The sequence below is a fragment of the Heterodontus francisci genome, chromosome 43 (assembly GCF_036365525.1).
Source record: "Heterodontus francisci isolate sHetFra1 chromosome 43, sHetFra1.hap1, whole genome shotgun sequence".
Lineage (NCBI taxonomy): Eukaryota > Metazoa > Chordata > Chondrichthyes > Heterodontiformes > Heterodontidae > Heterodontus > Heterodontus francisci.
This window is the reverse complement of record NC_090413.1, coordinates 19,356,637-19,379,803: the sequence shown is the minus strand read 5'-3', so window position 1 is coordinate 19,379,803 and position 23,167 is coordinate 19,356,637. Positions and strand designations below refer to the sequence as shown.

The 23,167-nt window shown below is 40.8% G+C and overlaps 1 protein-coding gene across 9 annotated transcripts in view; it reads right to left on the bottom strand.

The window, feature by feature from the left end:
• rfx1a (regulatory factor X, 1a (influences HLA class II expression)) overlaps positions 1 to 23,167 on the bottom strand; it is a 239,869-nt gene that overhangs the window by 116,739 nt on the left and 99,963 nt on the right. For 4 of the 9 annotated variants that reach the window (XM_068021068.1, XM_068021069.1, XM_068021077.1 and 1 more), the window contains one exon: positions 496 to 815. In XM_068021068.1, coding sequence (XP_067877169.1) covers positions 496 to 815 — 320 coding nt within the window. Of the gene's footprint in view, positions 1 to 495; positions 816 to 4,350; positions 4,564 to 20,163; positions 20,254 to 23,167 lie in introns of those variants that run through there. The other 5 variants (XM_068021072.1, XM_068021073.1, XM_068021071.1 and 2 more) reach the window with 4 other exon arrangements.

The window sequence follows — 23,167 nt, the reverse complement described above, 5'->3', positions numbered from 1 at the left end:
TGAGAGCAAGAGAAACAATGAAATACTCCATTGGTTAAAAACAAATTCTGTCGCATTTTGACTCAATGTTGCCTTTAATATTTTTGTTTTGCGTGGCCTGTTTGTTGCACTGCATGGTCCCTTTAAGATTGCTGCATGGTCACGCATGTCTTAAAGATATGTTCCGGATTGCTTCACGGCCGGGCACCTGTGCAGCTTAGAGGGAACACTGTGAAGACTTACTCTAGATGGTACCACAGATCTGATACTAATTTTTTTTTGCAGTCCCTAACATCATGTAAAACAGATCCTAAGGTTCAGATTGAAGGAGTTTTTGACCCTTCTGAGAGTATACCAGATGTTATAATTATTAGTTTTAAAACAGAACAATTATACAGCCAGAGACAGCATTAACAAGGACAATTATGAAACTGCCCTTGGATAACTGCAGTGAGGCACCAACAGGCGTCAGATTACCCACAGCTATTCATCACATTTATCGTATGCTGTACTCACCTGACACTGTAACCACAATGTACTGCTGTGGTGCTGTTACTGGTGACAACTGAGCAGAAGGCTGCTGTTGTTGTTGTTGCGACACCTGTAGCTCACTGACATACTGTTTTTGGGACGGTGGTGGCTGCTGTTGTTGTGACGGTTGTGCAGCAGTCTGCAGGTCTGTAACATACTGTTGTTGGGTTGGTTGTTGCTGCTGCGGCTGTTGCTGCTGCTGTTGAGGCTGTTGCTGAGCTGGTGGGAGTTCTGTAACGTAGGCCTGTGTTGCCATACCAACCTCTGCAGGTGGTACAGTTAAATGGCACTCTCCACTTTGCCCACTAAGAAAACAAGATAAGAAAATCAGTGTATAATTTATCAAAACTCAGCAATCTGGTTGGCTGCCATCAGCTAATTTTTGCTACCCTTCTGCATTACATTTAACAATAGCAATGGTGATGTTGTGCAAACCCTACCATATTTAAAAGTAGGTATTTTAACCTATCTGTGCACAATGGATATGGTTTATGATTGAGCAATCCATGCTGAAACATGGCAGCATCAAGCCAATTAATACCATCTGCAATTGCCATATATTCCAATCAGAAAGAATTGCTACAATCTACAGCTGGTCACAGGAAAAATCGGTTAAACTAGTCTTGCTCTGTAGAATTGATTTTCCATCGGATGATTAAGGAAACTGACCAAATTCTCCTGACCTCCCATCTGGAGGAAAAAAATGTAATACCGGGTGCCACAGTTAGGACCTGAAGGGGCAAAACTTGGAAGAATTTTTTTTTGAAAGCATGCTCATCCTCAGATTTTTGCTTTTTATCCTTTGCTCTCTCCAAGCCAAATACCAACTGCCCCTGAAGGGGCAAGTGGCTAACTTGCTCCAGGGACATTTCAGACAAGCATACGAATTAGGAGCAGGAGTAGGCCACTCGGCCCTTCGAGCCTGCTCCGCCATTCAATAAGTTCATGGCTGAATTGATTTCTTACCAATTCCCCTCCATACCTACAAATAATAATATGGTCTATACTCAGCCCCTCCCACAGCAATGTGGTTGAGACTGCAAAATGAGAGAGGAATATATACTTATTCTGAGGTGTCACATATTCGTATTTCAGCATACAGCATTGCTGTGAATCAATAAACTTTTAAAAAGGCTTGTTCATTCTTGGATGAAAAGAAGAGAAAAGCACATGAAGTACAAATACTCTATAATTGGAGCTAAGGTATTTAATTATACTTATCTAGCCTTGCTGCTGGCTCAAATAAGAACATAAAAAGTACAGTTGATCTCTGCAAACCTTATCCACAAGTCAACATAAATATAATTTCTACTAATGTTGTACCCAAAACCATGACCTTCATGGTACAATAACACAACCCAGAATAAAAACGCAAACGCACCACCTGTTCAATGATTTACGTAGATATGCCACACGTAGGTGACATATGAATACTTACTGGGACTCGTTATGGCAAGTGTAAAGAAGTTTTTTTGCAATTAAATGATAATAAAATCAGCAAGATATTTATTGTCGCACAACATCCAACCAACAAATCATATGGTTATTTATCTTACAGGGAAACTTTCTCTTTCAGTGTACCCCTCACCTATACTTCAATTTTAATCAACAGCATGGCCTCACTCTTCCCTATCGCTGCAATCTCCTCCAGTCCCACAAACTCTGAGATATTCTGGCCTCGTGAGCATTCACGATTTTAATCGCTCTACCAGTGGTGGCCTTGTCTTCAGCTGCCTGGGCTCTAAGTTCTGGAATTCCCTCCCTACACCTCTCTTCCTCTCTGCTTAGCTTTCCTCCTTTAAGATGCTCCTTAAAATCTACTTCTTTGACTAGCTTTTCGTAATGTGCCCTAAAATCTCCTTATGTAGCTAGGTGTCGTATTATGTTTTATAATGCTTCTATGAAGCAACTCGGGGCATTTATTACATTAAAGATGCATTATAAATACAAGTAGCTGCTGTTTTACTATTTTGCCTTGGTCAGCCTGCCTCAGAGTGAAGCAGTTGACCCTGTTCAAAATTAAAGTTTGCATTTGAAACCGAACAAGTGGAATGGAACTGAGTGCACACCTGTTCAAGCAGTTGAGCACTAACCAGCTATTCTTATAGATTTAACATATTCAGCTCCACTCCTTGTCAATTTAATTCCAACTTAATTTGAAGCAGAGCTGGTGAGTGAGATACTGCTGACTGTACAACCAGCTGTTACAGTAACCAGCTGGAAACTTCCTTCAATCTTAAGTGAACTGAGAGAGACATACACAGCACTTTAAAAGTGAAAAGCTGATGAGGGGAAAGGCTGATTGGGACTGCAAAAATTTATCACCCACAACTGCTTAGAATTGTAGGCATTTTGCTGTGATTTTGCCACACCAAATGACTTGCCAACAATAATTGTATTGATAGTTTAATACAAATTCGTTAGGGCTTTTAGAAATTCTTTGTGAAATTAAGAATTTCCTTTCCTTCTCCTCTACTCATAGTAATACATCTTGTGCCAAAAAATGACTTGCTGAATAGAGTAATCTAAGTCACTATGGAGATTTTTGATACATCTGTTCCGAGCACTTCGAGCTAAATCAGTAAATTAGCAATTTTATAAAAGACCAGGAGCATTATATCATACAAAATGAAATAGGAGGGTCAGTGTCCAATTGGATAAAAAAATTTGTTTAAGGACAGGGAACAGCCAGTGGTAGACAGTAGTGTTCCCCATGTGCTAAGACCACTGCCTTTTTTGCTATATATAAATGATTTGGATCTTGGAATACAGGGTAGAATTTCAAAATTTGTCATTGACACCAAACTTGGAGCTGTGGCTAACAGTGAGGATGAAATGAAACGCCTACGACAGGACATAGATAGGCTAGCAGACTAGGCAGAGACGTATATTTATCAATGGAGCAGAAGACAGATAAAATATTTTTTAATGATCGGGGTGAAATGCCAAATAATGCACAAGGTATTGGCAAGGCGATTGATTTATTGACTGAATAAATCAAATTCTATTTTTATTACCTGACATTCAGTACTTTTATCGGTGCTTTGGAAATTAAACTCTATGATTTGTTCATTAGTCTGTGAAAGTCACCATAGAGTAGCCTTTAATTACGGGTTTAATTTTGATCCATACCTTACAGCAATATTGGGGACAGGGGGGTGGCAGCTGAGCAACACTGGTACTGGTGGTGGTTCTGCAATCTGATAGCACCAGATAAATGGTCCAAGGTACTGGCAAAAATGGGGCGGTGTGCTGGAGTTCAGTAGTACTGCATGGTGCTGGGAATTTGGCATCATAGGCTTGCCAGTACTGTGGGAAGAAAAGCTGTGGTTTGGCAAACTGAGAGGTGGAAGGCATTTTTTGGCTCACTGGTGGATTCCTAGGATGCCAGCAATGGAGATGGTAAGAAAATCCCTGGTGGGTCTGGTACCATTGGTTTTTAAGTTTCCAGGAGATCTCTAAAGACATTGAATTGCTTTCATTGGTTCCTCAAAAATAAGTATTTCCCTTAAATAAATAAATACCACAATTGCATACATAAATATACACATTCCACCCTTTGTTTCTTCCTCTCTGGAGCAGTAAATCTATGGATATGTTAAAAAATTTATTTTTATTTTCCAGCAGCAAAATTTAGTCCACAATTTTTGCATCACCTGAAAATCAGTGGGTGGGGCAAAGTTTGCAGCCACCATCATTTGTGAATGGATAATCTTTCTGTCATTCATAAACACTTCCAGACATTACCCCAGAATGGATTATCTACCGAGATAATTGTCCACATTTTTCGCAGGAAGAAGTTGATAACAGCAATAACCTGCAGTTAATATACAAAATTACCTAACGCTGCTCATTGGACATTCCATTCAATGGGAAATAAATGAGTTTTTCCATCCACTTACAGCAGCTCAATAAACTAATCATATCGAAACAGAGAGCTGTTTCCATAGGACAGTGTGACTCATCTCTGTCCCTCAGCTTGAAGTCGAGTTTAATTGAAAACCTGTTCAAATTCATAATCCAGGTTGGATCAAATCATTTTCAAAAACGCATCTGATGAGGAAAAAAAAATTGTTTGGAATAAAAGCTGCCACTGATATAGTTAATACTCACTGTCATTATCATAAAAGAGTAACTAATCAAAACTGTAAAAGTAAACACAGGAATCAAGAACAAGGAATGTGGCTTGAAAATTATCAATGAGGAAACAAACATGAGGAGTCAGCAGAATCTATTAATAAAAGAGAAAAAGAGGCAGTAAAGTCATTACAAATCTTTTTGAAAAATGCTCTTTGTCACAATTGTGGTTTCTCCACTACCTTGATGACTTACTGCTGAAAATGAAGTTTTGATTAATATATTAACTGAGAACCAGAAATTTATAAGCATCTTCTAAACTGCAAACTTCCTTACCAACACAAAAATTTAATTGAACTCAGTCTGCACATTTGCAGATTAGTCTTTGTGGCCTTAAACACAGCTCCACACTATTAGCAGAATATAGCCTTGGCTCTATAAATCATCATGTCATGTAATTTGCTGTGGGCCATTTCATGCTAATGTTAATTTAAATGTTAGAAAAGCACTGGAACTGGGAAAAATGACTGTAATATTTTAATAGCCTCCTTTGCATCCCCGATTTTAATCGCTCCACTATTGGTAGCTGCGCCTTCAGTTACCTAGGCCCTAAGCTCTGGAATTCCCTCCTTACACCTCTCAGTCTCTCTACCTTGCTTTCTGCCTTTAAGACACTCATTCAAACCTACCTGTTTGACCAAGCTTTTGGTCATCTGACCCAATATTTCCTTATGCGGCTCAGTGTCATATTTTGTTTTATATTTCTCCTCTGATGTGCCTTGGGATGTTTTATTGCGTTAAAGGCACTATATAAACATAAGTAGTTACAATCGTAAAGTGCTTTCCCTTATATTCAATCCAGCCTAAGAAACACTACATTACACCATATTTTTAAAAAATGTACTTCAAAGTGTTCTGAAACATTACTGAGATATATAATAAGCCACTATATAAAAGGTAAGGCCTTTCTTTTACAATGAGTATTTACAGTAAACGGATGTTTGGAGTTGCATCAAACAACATGAATTAGGCATACCAACATCAATCACGTTAGAAATATAGATCCCAATATTTGCTTGGAGACGGGAAGGAAGTGAAGGAAAGGGAGGCCAGGTGGGGAGTGGAGTAGGTGCAAGGTTGAGAAACCCAAAAAAATGAATTTAACGGCAGGACCTGATTAACATATTTTGTCTCCACTTCCCAGCTGCAGCCAGCCAGATTGAGAGGGTGGCAGGGTATTGGTCTTCAGTACCAGGACTCAGCCGGGAAGTGGAGATGAGGGAGGGAGGGCTTGGAGGCATTGGAGGGAAGGAGCGGAAATCGGAAGGGTTACGGAGGTACCTGATCGCGGGGGCTGGCGAAGCAGGTAAACTGGATCCAAGTGGAAAGGCACTTACCTTCTAGATCCAGCAGTTCCAGGCTCCCTTTAGCCAACAGGTTTCCCAGAGACTCAGGAAACTTGGCCCATCAAGGTTAAATTTAGAATGGCCGTTAATTCAGAGGCACACAGCCTCATTACAATAAGCTCCCTGAGAGCAGGTTGGTTGCCTGCTCTCCTGTCCTGCCCCTTTTAAAACTGGGTACACGGGAAGTGGGTTGGGGTCGGGTTTCAGATTTTTTACGTCACATGCTCCAACCCACCTGTTTTTGGGAGCTTAAAATTTCCCCCATAGTGTTCCAATAGACAGAGGAATTGTGGAAATAAAATACACTTTTTGATATGTAGCAAAATCTAGGTCACCAGCTGCAGGAATATGTTTATATAAAAAGTACCACTTGGAGGACCCACTGGATAAAAAAAGTGTCTGCTGTAATTGAAAATTCAAAAGCAAATTTGCGATGTATTTTGGAAAAGGAATGTCCATTGTGTTCCAACTTTTGATGTCAATTTTCTCTGGTTATCTCCTCCTAAAATCAATGACTCCTTGCTAGGTTTTAATTTCACAAGTGCCAGCTACCGTCCAACACCTTACCTAAGTAGATATTATTCATATGTGGGCTATACAATGAGTCTCTGCATGCAATCCAGGTGCAATGGGCATCACAGCTACTTCCAAATGTGTTCTCCTCCAACGTCCACACAAATGCACACAATTTTCCAATAGATGTCAGTGGATAGCAGTCTGGACAGGCAAACATGGAAGTCTTGCCCCTCTCTAACAAATGAGGGGCAACTGTTATTTTTAACAGTTACTGTTAGCTCAGTACTGCCTAGAGATTGAATCTGACACCTTCTTTGTCTATATGGCTCAGTTACTCACAGTATTAACCAGCAGAGATATGGGAGGGATCCCCAGCTAAATTCTTGAAAAAAAAGTCACTTTCTCGATCTGCAGTCTCAACTAGAGTACCTTACCAGATTCATAAGTTCCTTCTTGTTTGATTTCTGGATAACCAAGAGCCACAGTGAATTAGCATAGAATAAATAATAGCAGTACAGATTAGGTTGCTGTGTTTAGACTGTAGTGAGGCACAATACAAAGAGCTTTGCTCTCTCTGTATCTGACCAGTTCTATACCTCGCGTGAGAGTGCTTTCTGCTGACATTGGTTGCACAAAGTGGAAAATGGTCAGTTTCTTACCAATATGCCCTCATCTGGATCAACATAAAAATTTGTAAAGTTAAAAAAATCATAGAGTGGAGTATAATATAAACACACATAGTGTCCAATAGAAGTTAGGTGACTTATGAAATGGACTTTACTTGCTCCTTGGATAAAGAATTTGGTTTACTGCAAATATCTACTACACAACATGCTATCTCACAGTGGCAAATGGCATTCTGTCATCTGACTTTATAAGAAGCTGCTCTCAGGATTCCACATTGATCTCACAGTTGTTTTTCAATACAGCCTTGTAACACCTGAAGAATTATCCTCTATCAGCTGGGAGTTGAAGACCAGCTTGGGTAGCATGTTATCAGTCATCAATTGATGCTCAGACCACCACAACTCTGGCTTGATGAGTGTAGCCATGACACTCAACACATTAGCATGAACTGTATGAGACGTGTGTTTGGAATCTTGGGTTTCATTTCTAATGCTTATGATGGTGTAAGGATGATGAGATGAAAGGTTTTAAAACCTTTGTTGTGGCTTCTGTAAACTACACAAGGTTCACAACCATCAAGTAGAGACAACAGCTCCACTGTCTTATCCAATTTAAACGTTGTTTTGATATGAGCAAACCAGCCAAATAATCTCTTCAGTGGCCCTCCTTCTGGACAATTTTTTCCAGTAAAAAGCAGTACTGCTCATTTTAGTCTTCCATGGTCCTTTTCCCCAGACACTTCCTGCTGGAGCAGTATTTGTAGGTACATTGCGTAACCCAATTACTCAATCACCACACTGAAGGCTGCAGAATCATGATGCAGGACTAAAAGGTGATAAGCACTGGAGATGACATTGGTCTACAGGTACTAATCCATCTATGACATAGAAACTAAAAACATACACAGTTGCCTGTTAGAAGTGAACTGTACAAAAAAAACTGGAAAAGGAACTTGCTGTGCATTGGAACACTGTGTAAAGAATGTATGTTGGTTCTACAATGCATTTCATGGGATGCCAGATCAGACTCACTTTTACAGGTCACACTGACCATAAGGCTAGATTTAGCTTAAAGTCCATTTAGTACATGACATTATCCAAAGATCACAGACCTTGTACCAGAAAACAGCAACAAGGAAAATCTATACATTAGAAGATGACAGGAATAGAAATGTAAGTGAAACAATTAAGGACTTCTTGGTCTGAATAACTTAGGCTCTTCTTCGCTCACATTTTCCAATGCTCAGGATTTCTCGCTCTCACTAAAGGTGGCACAGTGTTTTCTCTCAAACTTTGCAATATTCCAGATTTCTGACACTTTCATAGTTTCCATTACTGAAGCACATGTACAAAACAAAGTGTCATCTAACAATGTTTACATAATTTGCAAATATGGAGTTTCAATCATAGTTTAATTTTTTTTAACCCCATCCAACCTTGGCAGGCAGTATAGCATCGGGGAGTGGTTAAATATGAAAAAATGGAGAATGGGATCCGAGTGTTGCTTAATTTCTTTGGAATTTTCTACCCCACGGGTAGAGAACCAGGGTTGTGAAGGCTTAGTTGATGAGTAGATTCAAGACTGAGATCTACAGATTTTTGGACACTGACGGAATCAAAGGATATGGGGATCGGGCAGGAAAGTGCAATTGATATACAAGTTCAGCCATGATTTTATTGAATGGAGGACAAGCTCAAGGGACCGTATGGCCTCCTCTTGCTCCTATTTTTGATGCTCAATATATTTAAAATCAGTCTGCCACATTACCTGATTTAAACTAACAGATGGGCATGGGTTTCCCAAGAGTTGGGAATTTCGGCAGAGAAAGGGAGGCGAGAACATAGGAATAGGGATGTGCCAATCAGCCCCTCAAGCCTGTTCCGCCATTCAGTTTTCACCCCTGAATGGCCTAGATCTAATTTTAAGGTTATGCTCCCTTGTTCTGGTCTGCCCCACTGGAGAAAATGGTTTCTCTCCATCAACTCCTCTGATCATAAACACCTCAATTAGATCACACCTTCATCTTCTATACTCAAAGGAGATGAGGTGAGAGTGACTGATCTTGACATCAAGGCAGCATTTGACCGAGTACGGCATCAAGGAGCCCTAGCAAAACTGGAGTCAATGGGAATCGGGGGGAAACTCTCCGCTGGTTGGAGTCATACCTAGTACAAAGGAAGATGATTGTGGTTGTTAGAGGTCAATCATCTCAGTCCCAGGACATCACTGCAGAAATTCCTCAGGGTACTGTCCGAGGCCCAACCATCTTCAGCTCAGATAGTACAGTAAATAGTGTAGATGGGAGCAAAAAGTTACAAAGGGACATTGTTAGATTAAGTGAGTGGGCAAAACTGGCTGATGGGAGTTCAATGTGGCAAAGTGTGTGGCCATCCTCTTTGAACTTAAGAAAGATAAATCAGAGTATTTTCTAAATGGCGAGAAGCTAGGAACCATGGATAAGCAGGGAGATTTAGGGGTCCAAGTACAGAAATCACTAAAAGCTGGTGGGCAGGTACAAAAAATATTAAATGATTAATGGCATATTGGTCTTTATTTTAACAGCTGGAATGCAAAGGGATGGGAGTTACATTACAGCTATACAGAGCTCTGGTTAGATCCTGTCTGGATATAGCTTGCCAATTTGAGTAGGTACCCATTATCCCTACTCCCCATCTCCTACCTCCTAACCAATTCGCCATCCAAGCCAATAGGTTGTCAATGATTCAAGTGCTCTCATTTTTGTGTTCAAGCTTTTGGCCATCTATTCTAATATCTCCTTATGTGACTCAGTGTTAAATTTTGTTTGATAATACCCTTGTGAAGTGCTTCAGGATGTTTTACTATGTTAAAGACACTGTGTAAATGCAAGTTGTTAACATTTCTGGAACCTTGTTGACTACCTTCTGGAAGTCTATATAAAAAACATCCATATACCTTATCTATCACATCTGTTACCTCCTCAAAAAATTCAACCAGGTTTGTTAGGTACAGGTAGGTGACAACGTGCATAAGGTGAGATCACCTGCTTGGTTTGTGACATTCAATTTGAAATAAACATAGTTCTCTTGTTTAAGGAAAGTTTTTCTCTCTGATAAATCAGTTTAAAATAGGAAAAAAATGTTTAATCTTGTAAAATGTAATCAGACCACCTGTATCTCAAGAACTATCCAGGAGTGAAAATATATATTTTCCCATCACCATTGACATAAGCATAGAGGCACACCTGACAAACATGCAAATGAGAATTCTTTTCAGAATAACACGAGAAGCTATGCAATTGAAACCCAGTCTCCCCAATCTGGTCACCTCCAAATCAACAAGCAGCTATCTACCAAATTTGGATTTATGATGATCTGTTTCCATCCTACTCTAATAACAAGAACTAGTCTATAATTATACATATATACAAAAAGACATACACAAATTTTACAGACCTTCTGTTACAGGTGGTTCAATAAATTTATTAAATGATATACCGATGATCCGATATTGTGGCAGCCCATTAAGTTGCCATTTTCCAGGAAGTATGAATTTTGATCAAATAAAAAGACCTGGTATAGCTGTCTTAGTTACTTTTCCTGGTGATGCATAATGAATGATTGCCAGAATCACCAGTCATAAAAAAATCAGGTATTTTATGTCACATTACAACAATTTATTCTATTTGTCACTTGTCGTTTCAATATTCACAGGACTGCAAATCATTCTGATGAAGGGTACTTTTACAACCTACTCCACCAATATCACCATTGAAACACAGTACTACTACCATGGTAAACAAAAAAATTCAGTATAGTTTTCATTTCAATAATAGAAATCATAATATACTTTGTAAACCAGCACCTTGAATGTGCACTCTCACTCAATAGTTGACCACAGTACGTAAGTGTTCCATTTAAAGGCATACTTACTATTCTACCAGGAGCCATATGCCAATAGGATATACAGAATCCCTTACCTCTGATAGTTTTTTTCAGATATTTTCTAGCTTAGTGCTCATTAGCAATATGCTTTTCAAACTGCAAAAGTGGAATTACTGCCCATAGGATAGTACAGTTAAGATCAGAGGTAAGGGTTCACTTTTGCAGTAAGGTTACTTTGTGGCTAAATTCTTGTATCTTATCAGTAAAATACACCTCTAGTGATTACCAAAGGATCCAGGTTTCAGTTTTAGCCTTTCTTTCTCCTCCCTCCAATTCTATTGTACATTTTTGTTCATCTCTGCCACGACCCAAGATCGTTTTTTGACAACACAATAGGATGCAGCGGCTTTCATCTGTGCCATCAAAATGAGAAAACTTTTAACCAATTTAGAATATACTTCTTTGGAAAATTGTGACCGTGCATTGTCAAACTGCAGTATTGTTAATCAGGTGCTGATCACTAATGCATTGGATCTGTGGGACTTACAAGTTTCAGAATTCTGCTCATAGTAGATAGCAACTCAGGGATCGAAATAACTATTTATGTGGTGGAAGAGTCACAAGTCACAGGGGACACACGTATTTATTTAGTACCTTTATATGGCACAAGGACAGAATCTATTCTAATGTACGTGGTTTCAGCTCAATTACCATTTTATAAAAGAACAGTTTTGCCTGGGCATCTGAACATTGTACATGGATTGCAGCCAGAGAGCATTTCACTTATTTTAAGAGGAAATAAACAGCAACAGATGCATCAGTATCTGAAAAGACTAGTTAAAAGTGCAACATTTTGTTAGGAACAAGCTGAGTCCCCAGCCAAAACAAGAACACTATCTCTTCTCTTGTCATAGAGGTTGACCCGCCCAAAGTGTATTTCCTTCATTAATAGCTTTTTTTGTGTTTCTTCAGACTACTAGAAAAGATTGGATGCCCACCAAAGCTACTAAGTATCATCACCTCATTCCATGACAATAAAAAGGCACAATTCAGCATAGCGGCGCCTCATCAGACCCCTTTCCTATCCTGAGTGGTGTGAAACAGGGCTGTGTTCTCGCACCTACACTGTTTGGGATCTTCTTCTCCCTGCTGCTCTCACATGCGTTCAAGTCTTCAGAAGAAGGAATTTTCCTTCACACAAGATCAGGTGGCAGGTTGTTCAACCTTGCCCGTCTAAGAGCGAAGACCAAAGTACGGAAAGTCCTCATCAGGGAACTCCTCTTTGCTGACGATGCTGCATTAACATCTCACACTGAAGAGTGTCTGCAGAGACTCATCGACAGGATTGCGGCTGCCTGCACAGAATTTAGCCTAACCATCAGCCTCAAGAAAACGAACATCATGGGACAGGATGCCAGAAATGCCCCATCCATAAATATCGGCGACCACACTCTGGATGTGGTTCAAGAGTTCACCTACCTAGGCTCAACGATCACCAATAACCTGTCTCTAGATGCAGAATTCAACAAGCGCATGAGTAAGGCTTCCTCTGCTATGTCCAGACTGGCCAAGAGAGTGTGGGAAAATGGCGCACTGACACAGAACACAAAAGTCCAAGTGTATCAAGCCTGTGTCCTCAGTACCTTGCTCTACGACAGCAAGGCCTGGACAACGTACGTCAGCCAAGAGCGACGTCTCAATTCATTCCATCTTCGCTGCCTCCGGAGAATCCTTGGCATCAGGTGGCAGGACCGTATCTCCAACACAGAAGTCCTCGAAGCAGCCAACATCCCCAGCATATACACCCTACTAAGCCGAAGAGACTTAGCAGTTGGCAGGAAAAAAGACAGAAGCGCAAGGAGGGAGCCAACTGTGTAACAGCCCTGACAACCAATTTTATCTGCAGCACCTGTGGAAGAGTCTGTCAGTCTAGAATTGGCCTTTATAGCCACTCCAGGCACTGCTTCACAAACCACTGACCACCTCCAGGCGCTTACCTATTGTCTCTTGAGACAAGGAGGCCAAAGATAAGGAAGATAATATCCTGATTTGTTTTTTCATACCTGTCCTCAGCAGCAAAAAATTTCCAAAAGATTTCTGTCCTTCTATTAGCATGCTGCATAATTGTTTTTAGGGTGTTTCACTCCAAAATTTATTTCTTTGGCAGATTTTAGTTAAAGTTCTAGCAAATCTTAGACACAAATTAGAGATGCTGAACTTATAATGGTGGTAATATGTCAGAGCTTCCACCTCCAACACAAAAGCGCTGGATTTTCAAAGGGAAAAAAGCAAAATTACTGTCATCATTTGTGTTTTATTTTTGGCTTCCCTTGCCCAAGTTTGCATGTGGGTAAGAAGAACAGAAAGATGATCTCTGATCCCTATTTATCATTACTATTCAGTGACTTCTGCTGGAAAGTAGGTACGAAACTCAGTGTCAATGTCATCTTCATCTATGATGCATGAGTCAGATGAGGTAGGATTACGCTAGACTCTGATGCTTCATGGGACAGCAATGCACTGTACAACCTGTGCAATTTCATGGGGCCCCTGACTGGATCCAGTGAAAGGGCATCTATGCAATGGTATTAACAGCAAGCATGCCTTTTCATGAACATACATTTGTGGGTTTCACACTATAATTTGCAGGGCTACAGGGCAGGGGGAGTGGGACTAGGTGAGTTGCTCTTGCAGAGAGCTGGCATGGACATGATGGGCCAAATGGCCTCCTTCTATGCTGTCCCAATCTATGATTAATATCATTGTCTAGTAAAAAGTAAAAACATTTGCAGATGGTGCCTGCAAGACAAATGATGATTGATGCTTCCCATCATCAAATAGTCTCTCAACACTCACTGCCTGTGCTTACAGATGAATAGACAAAAGGTGGCAAAGGGAAATCAGTACCTGTGGATCTGTATTCCAGTGAGATTAATGCGTTTAGGAGAGAAGGGGAGAAAAGCTGATAGGAAAATAATTGTAAAGTGTTCCTACTTTTTCTGTGATTTTCCCACATACCCTAAAAATGATTCTGGAGTTGTAGGAAGAATATATTTTATTCATTTTATAAAAGAAATTAGATAGTCACTTGAAAATAAGAATATTAAATGATATATATATGGGCAGTGTCAGGCATGGCTCAGCTGGTAGCACTCTCACCTCACCGGGTTCAAGTCCCACTCCATGACTTCAGCGCAAAACTCAAGGCTGACACTCCAATACAGTACTAAAGAACTGCTGCACTGTTGGAGGTGCCATCTTTCAGATAAGATGTTAAACCGAGGCTCCATCTGCCTGCTTGGGTGGATGTAAAAGATCCCATGACACTATTTCGAAGACCCTGGTGTCGACGCCAACATCTATCCTTCAATCAACATCACAAAAGATTATCTGGACATTATCGCATTGATGTTTGTAGGAGTTTGCTGTGCACAAATTGGCTGCCACATTTCCTACAACAGTGACTACACTTCAAAAGTACTTTGTTGACTGTAAAGTGCTTTGAGATATCCGGTGGTCATGAAAAACACTATATAAATGGAAGTCTTTCTTTTAGTAAAGAAGAGAGTGGCATTCGACTAGATGATTCATTAGGGGAAATATACCAGAACAGACTTGATGGACGAATAGCTCATTTTCATACTGAAATGTTCTACAATTATATGAACTCATCCTCTCTATGTGATACTTAATTTGTGCCCTGGTAATTGTCCCACCTTGAAATGCATTAATACAGAATTCGCTGTATCCTTCAGGGAGTACTAGTCAAAAAGTAAAATGTAGCAGATGAGAGAAGGTATCAAGGTTTGGGCCACAGTGAAACATTGCGTAGTTCAATCACAGTCTTGATCTGGTCAAACTTTTGAACAATTTAGGGCCACTAAGTTGCAACAAATTCTCCACTAACTAGGGATTGTGAAGTCTGTTTTGAAAATTGGAAATCAGCTTAGGACAGAGTTAAAACAAGTAGCTTTATGCCATCAGACCAGCTTCTGTGCTTGAATGTTTCACAGGCAGTGAACCTTATTCAAAAATTCATAAATTGAGACTGTGTGTTCTAACTTGTTTTACTTCCCTAGATTAGAAATATATAATGTTAGCAGCAGAGCAGGAATGAACAAGTAACAAAAGTAGGCAGATCTGGAAATAGATCAACTGTAACTTGCAATGGACCATGAAATTTTGTGTTATAATCATTATGATGCATTCTCCCAAATGTTAAAACTGAAAATAAGTTACTGAAAGCCACATTATCCTGATAATTATACACTATTAATTGAACCCCAGTGTCGATCTGTGTTTCTCTCCCATAGTCTGTTTCTTTGTCACCGCTACATCTTTCTATTTATCCTCCACTTTTCCACACTCTGTGTAGCCATTACACTTTCACATGTTTCTATATATTTGTTTCTCCCATTATTTTTCTAATACTTCTTCCTACATCTCTCTTTCTGTGTATTTTTCACCATGCCTGTCCACACTTAAATATGTTCATTTATTGATTCACTGTATTTGAATATTTTACCTTTTTGAAGATGAGCACATACAGGAAAATAAGAGCCAGAACATACTAGGGAGGAGATGGGGATCGAGGCCAGGCAAGGAGAGGCTGCCAAGAGAAACCACAACAAACACAGATGTGAAGGAAACTGGGCATGGTTAGCAGGGAAGGATGTTTCTGATGCAAGCCTGTTTGCAGTTGAGGATCAGGGGAGTGTTGCCAGCATCTCAATCAGGTGCACAACAGGGTATTCCTGTGAATTAACAGTCATCGTTTTAATAGGGTTTGAAGTCTTAGTCAGTGCAGGGATCAGAAGATCAGTTAACTTCCGAAGTGGTGAGTCTGCCACTTCTATGCTTCAATTTTTAGCAGCAGTAGACATAGCACTTGGCAATTCAGCTCAGCTAACGATTTTGAAATTGTGTAGGCCTGTCCATCTGCCTACAACTTATACATCTGGTGGGCAGCAGAATCCTGCTGTGATTTTAGCCCAACCTGGATACAGGACTTTGAGCCAGGGAGAACAACAAAGAGCAGACTTGTTCCCAAAACTGCAGCAGGGCTGAAACACTGAGGATAATAAGCCTGGGAGGGATCAAAACAGAATTGAAACGTTTTGAACAGGTATAGAGAGGTATAGATGTACAGCAGGTGTGAGGCAAAGTGGGCACAATGCCCAGAGTGGAGGATTAAACAGATGGAGAATACTGGTTCCATTTTTTCCCCAATGTCCCGATTGGTCCATAGAACCATAGAAAAGTTACGGCACAGAAAGAGGCCATTCAGCCCACTGGCTGAAAAACCTAGCCGCTCATTCTAACCCCACCTTCCAGCACCTGGTCCGTAGCATTGCAGGTTACAGCACTTCAGTTGCAGGACCAGGTACCTTTAAATGAATTGAGGGTTTCTGCCTCCACCACTGATCCGGGCAGTGAATTCCAGACACCCACCACCCTCTGGATGAAAAAGTTTTTTCTCATGTCCCCTCTAATCCATCTACCAACACGTTAAATCTCTGAACCTGGTAATTGACCTCTCCGCTGGGGGAAACAGGTTCTTCCTGTCTACTCTATCTAGGCCCCTTATAATTTTGTACACCTCAATTAAGTCACCCCTCAGCTTCCTCTATTTTAAGGAAAACTACTCTAGTCTATCCAATCTTTCCTCACAGCTGCAATTCTCAAGCCCTGGCAATATTCTTGTAAATCTCCTCTGTACTCTCTCCAGAGCAATTATGTCCTTCCTGTAATGCGGTGACCAGAACTGTATGCAATACTCCAGCTGTAGCTTAGCCAGTGTTTTATACAATTCCAGCATTACATCCCGGCTTTTGTATTCTATACCTTGGCCAATAAAGGAAAGTATTCCATATGCCTTCTTCACCACTTTATCTACCTGTCCTGCCACCTTCAGGGACCTGTGGACATGCACTACAAGGTCGCTCACTTCCTCCGCCCCTCTCAATATCCTTCCATTTATTGTGTATTTCCTTGCTTTGTTTGCTCTCCCCAAATGCATTATCTCACACTTCTCCGGATTGAATTCCATTTGCCACTTTTCCGCCCACTCAACCAAACCATTGATATCATTCTGGAGTCTACAGCTATCCTCTTCACTATCAACTACACAGCCAACTTTTGTGTCATCTGCAAATTTCCCAATCATGCCTCCCACATTTAAGTCCAAATCAATATATACCACAAACAGCAAGGGACCCAACACTGAGCCCTGTGGAATGCTCCAGGAAACCGCTTTCCATTTGCAAAAACATCCGTCGACCATTACCCTTTGTTTCACGTCACTGAGCCAATTTTGGATGCAACTCACCACATTCCCCTGTATCCCATGGGCTTTTACTTTTCTGACTAGTCTGTCATGTGGGACCTTGTCAAATGCCTTACTAAGATCCATGTAGACAATATCCACTGCACGATCCTCATCAATCCTCCTTGTTACTTCCTCAAAAAGTTCAATCAAGTTAGTAAGACACAACCTTCGCTCAACAAATCCTGATTAATCTGTGCCTTTCTAAGTGACAGTTTATCCTATCTCTCAGAATTGATTCTAATAATTTGCCCAACACCAAGGTCAGACTGACCGGCCTATAATTATTTGTCCTATCCCTCACACCCTTTTTAAACAATGATATAATGTTCACAGACCTCCAATCCTCAGAACATCCGCTGTTTCCTCCCTGGCTTCCTTTAACAATATGGCATACAATCCATCAGGTCCTGGTGATTTATCCACTTTCAAGGACATCAGACCCTCTAGTACTTCCTCTCATTATGCTTATCATATCTAATATTTCACACTCCTCCTCTTTAACTACACTGTTTACATCATCGCTCTCCATTGTGAAGACAGAGACGAAGTACTCATTAGGAACCCTGCCCACATCTTCTGCATCCACGCATAAGTTACCTTGTACATCTCTGATAGGCCCTACCATTTCCTTACTTATCCTCATGCTCTTGCTTTGGATTTTCCTTGATTTTACCTGCCAATATTTTTTCATGTCCTCTCTTTGCTTTCCTAATTTCCTTTTTTACTTCACCTCTGAACTTCCTGTACTCCTCTAGGCTTTCTAAAGTATTAAGCTTTTTGTGACTGTCATAAGCTTTCTTTTTCTGCTTTATCTTACCCTGTATGCTTCTAGATAACCAGGGAGCTCTAGATTTGGCATAAGTGACCAACTAGAACCCAGCATTGATACATTTTAACTACATGAAACTAATCAGTGGCACTATGCGCTCACTGAAGTATTAGACATACAATATTATAGCTCAACATTTCTAATGCATTATGATGTATCTATTTTCATCAATAGTGATATAAAAAAACTCCATAATTTCCAGACCAGATGTTTGGTGTAAATATAGAATGACTGCTTAGGGAAGACAGTAATGTACCATACTCTAACTGTTTTGGCACAGTCTAGCGACATTGGTATGAACATCAAAGTACATTTAATATGCTGAACTTGCATCAGAGTAAGATATCTTAATAAAAGCAGCATTTCTCATTTACAGGCAATGCCAATGTGCAATGGTTTTATTGCAAGTTTTCCTGAGACCTAAATCCTTAGCATTATTCTGTACTGACCTGGGGGCTAACTTGCAGTGAGAAGCTTTTGCATACACGATCTGATCTATTCACTATCCGCTTTAGCCTAGCATGTCTAGGTCTCGAACACACACTACCCTTGTTGAGAACATAGTCTTCCTATTCATCAGATCAGCATAAACAAAATGACAACAAGCACTCTGAAACCCTCACCAACCACAACCAAGACCACACTGTAAATTTGTAGGTATTTGTACACATAGGGTCATATAGTTATACAGCACAGAAACAGGCCCTTCGGCCCATCATGCCCTGCCGCCATCAAGCATCTATCTATTCTAATCCTGGGTATGTAAGTCTTTTTACCCCATGGCAATCGGCTCCCTCATATGTAGTTATGTGCAACTGCTTTCCTAGTCGGATCAAAAAGATTATAACACCAGCTAAACCTTTGAGAGAACGCAACAAAGGTTCATTGGAATGATTCCTGGGATGAGAGGATTGTCCTATGAAGAGATTGAGAAAAGTGGGCCTATATACCCTAGAATTTAGAAGGTAATCTCATTGGAACATATAAAATTCTTAAGGGATTTAACAGACTAGATGCTAGGCGGATGTTTTCCTTGGCTGGGTTAAATTTTTTGGTACAAAGGGAATTAAGGGATATGAGGTTGTAGGGATGTAGAAAATCTGCCTTGATGTTTTGTGATCTTATTGAATGGTTGAGCTCGAGGGGCTGAATGGCCTATTCCTGCTCCTTTTTCTGAGCTAAAGCAGATCATAATGATGTTCCAACACCTGATTTAGGAGTCAACAAGCTACAAACAAGCCCAAAACCAAGAAGTGCAGGTGCCCTGGCCCACCCCAATGACGTCACGTCTACCACGGCATTTGAAGCCCTGCCTCGTGCCCAACCGCATCCAGCTTCCCGCGCAAACCTGCTCAAGAGCCCCGCCCCGCCCGCGCACCGATTGGGTCATTCTCAGCCCCGTTGGCGTACACCACCTTACCATTGGCTAAAGCCTCCGTCAATCAATCACAGTCCCCGCCCTCCTCTCCCATCCAGTTAGGCTGCGCCGCAAAAAGCGGACCTCGCCTCCTATTCCAGTTCACTATATCAAATCAACAAATTCCTGTTGTTTTACAATAACGAGCGATTTTTTTTTTACTTCCGCCCCGCCTTAACACAAATTCACACAAATGTATAATTTTTAAGTTAACAGCCTAGCAATTACAAAATGTTTACCTCGAAACTGACTGACACGGCCTACGCTACTTCTAACAATAATCAATCACGACAAAAATGATTACAATTTTTATAAAAAGTTCAATTTACTTCATAACTATTACAAAAAGAGAATAAAGCTACGATATTTTCCCGTAATTGAATATTTAGAGTGATCTTTGGACTCTAACCACCGCCATTTTGTGCCTGAAAAATCTTTTTGGCATCGTCATATTAATTTTTTTTTATCTTTTTAATCTCTTTGGCTGAGAATTTTGGTTCGTATTTTATAATCTCCTATTAGGAAAAAGTGTTTTTGTTTATCGTACGAAGTTTTTCGATGAGCAGAGAAGAGAGAAAAAAAAGAATCACCTTTGTGGCGTAAGTTGTTGTTTGACGGGGTAACAGTCGCCAGGACTACGGTGGCTATGGCGCTCGTCCTCAAGGCAACAGTTGCTAGCCTCCGGAATCAACCCAGGCAACGCAATACCGGAAATCCTGCCCACCTCCACAATTCTGACTGGTTCGCTACCATCAGTCTGGCCCAGCATCTCTTCATTGATTGGCTAATTGCCTGTCACTCGGCTGTACCCGCCTTCTCCTCTGTTTCGATTGGTTAGACACGATGTCAGTCAATCCAATCCCCTTCTGCGTGATGGTGACGATTATAGTGGGTCATGGAGACGGGCAGTGCACGTACTGCGCATGCCCTCAAAGTGACATCGAGTGAGGCACTGTGGGAGATGTGGTTTATTGAATGGACCACTGTGCCCTACAATAGTCAATGGAGAGGCAAACCCAACAGTAGAGTATCTTGTGAATCATTGTTTGCTAAGGAGTCTTCCTGCTAGAATTACTTCTATTCATCATGTCAGCAGAGGTTAATGTTCCTTCTCTACTAAAGAAAGACAAAAGAGAAACAATGACAGCATTACAATTGCTGTTATAAGTTCACTATACAGATGTGGATGAGGAAAGCCATGTATCCCTTTTTTAGTTCATCCTTTCAAAGAGAACCCCCAGCCCCCATCAAAGTATCACCTGTTTCGTAGAGATTTTTGCCTCCATATTTCAAAGTTCAATGGACTACCTGTCACCCATCTAAATTTGCTTTTTGCTCATTTTAATCTGAATCACCTTGTCCTACTGTTTAATTTGAAGCAGCATTCTCGATATACTTTTCCTATATCTTTTATATGACTGTACACAAATGTTACATCTTTTCAACCCCAAGTTTTCCATCTTTGAAGAATCATAGAATGGTTACTGCACAGAAGGAGGCCATTCAGGCCACTGTGTCTGTGCCGCCTCTCTGCAGAGCAACTGGGCTGATTCCACTCCTCTGCCCTATCTTCATGGTCCCTGCAATTTTTTTTCTGGTAAGGTGCTTATCCAGTTCCCTTTTGAAAGCCACAATTGAATCTGCCTCCACCACACTCTCAGGCAATGTATTCCAGATCCTAACCACTCAGTGCATAAAAAAGTTTTTCCTCATGTTGTCATTGGTTCTTTTGCCAATCACTTTAAATTGGTGCCCACTGGTTCTTGGCCCTTCCACCAATACAAACTGTTTCTCCCTATCTACACTGTCTAGACCCCTTATGATTTTGAATACTTCTTTCAAATCTCCTCTCAATTTTAAAATTAAAGCAAAATACTGCAGATGCTGGAAATCTGCAATAAAAACAGAAAGTACTGGAAATACTCAGCAGGTCAGGCAGCATCTGTGGTGAAAGAAGCAGAGTTAAGATTCCAAATCTGTGACCTTACATCAGAACTGTTATGATGGAAGGTCACAGACCTGAAATGTTAACACTGCTTCTCTCTCCACAGATGCTGCCTGACCTGTTGAGTATTTCCAGCACTTTCTGCTTTTACTCCTCTCAACCTTCTTTTCTCTAAGCAGAAGAACCTCAGCTTCTCCAATCTATCCATGTAATTGAAGTCCCTCATTCCAGGAACCATTCTTGTAAATCGTTGCTGCAGCCTCTCTAAAGCCTTCACATCCTTCCCAAAAGTGCGGTGCCCAGAATTGGACGCAATACTCAAGTTGAGGCTGAACCAGTGTTATAGAATCGTAGAATGGTTATAGCTCAGAAGGAAGCCATTCAGCCCGTCGTATCCATGCTAGCTCTCTGCAAGAGCTAGTCCCAGCCCCCTGCCTTTTCCCATAGCCCTTCAAATATTTTCTCTTCAGGTAATGATTCAGTTCCCTTTTGAGGGTCTCGCTTGAATCTGCCTCCACCACACTCTGAGGCAGTGCATTCCAGATACTAACCACTCAATGCATAAAAAAGATTTTCCTCATGTCACCCTTATTTCCTTTGCCAATCACCTGAAATCAGTGTTCTTTTGTTCTGAATCCTTTGGCCAATGGGAACAGTTTCTCCCTATCACTCTGTCCAGATCCCTTATGATTTTGAACACCTCTATCAAATCTCCTCTTAATCTTCTCTTCTCCAAGGAGAACAGACCCAGCTTCTCCAACCTATCCACGTAACTGAAGTTTCTCATCCCTGGAACCATTCTCATTAATCTTTTCTGCACCCTCTCTAATGCCTTAACATGACTTCCTTGCTTTTGTACTCAATGCTTCTATTTATAAAGCCCAGGATCCTGTGTGCCTTTTTAACCACTTTCTCAACCTGTCTTGCCACCTTCAATAATTTGTGCACATATACCTCCAAGTCTCTCTGTTCCTGCACCATCTTTAGAATTGTACCCTTTCTTCTATATTGACTCTCCTCATTCTTCCTACCAAAATGTATCACTTCACACTTCTATGCATCTTTCCGACCAATTTGGGTTTTCTTTCGGTTGCAGTTGCCATAAGTGCAACGTAGCAGGGGCTTGCCTTACGTTAATGTACAGGTATACATGATTTTGCAGCAGTTATATAGGAAGAAGATTGCAGCAAAAATTGAAGGGATTTTCTTTCACTTCGAGCTGTAATATAACAGGCTTTTGTGGATATAAATTGGTACTGTTATTACATCTGATTGCCACAGTGATTTGGAGATACTCTTCTCCTGCTACACACGGAGGCTCTTTTCTTCTTCCCCCTTTCATTGGATCACATTGGCATTTACTCTTTTTGTTGCCAGCAGTCTATGCTGCATTCTCCTCTCCTACTTGCATACTTCATGCTCACCCTCTTCTCAGTTCACATTTGCAGTAATTTCCCCCACAAACCACACCTCCATCCCCAGCCCCCAGCCATTCATGCGGGCACTCTTCTTCCCTTTGAGTTCACTTTAATGCTCTTCTTCTCCCTCCTGAGTTCATTCTGGTACCTGTCTCTTTCCGACTTCAATTCATTCTGGCACTCCTCTCTAATTCTCTGCCTTCCTCTCACAGACACACTCTTCTCCAATTC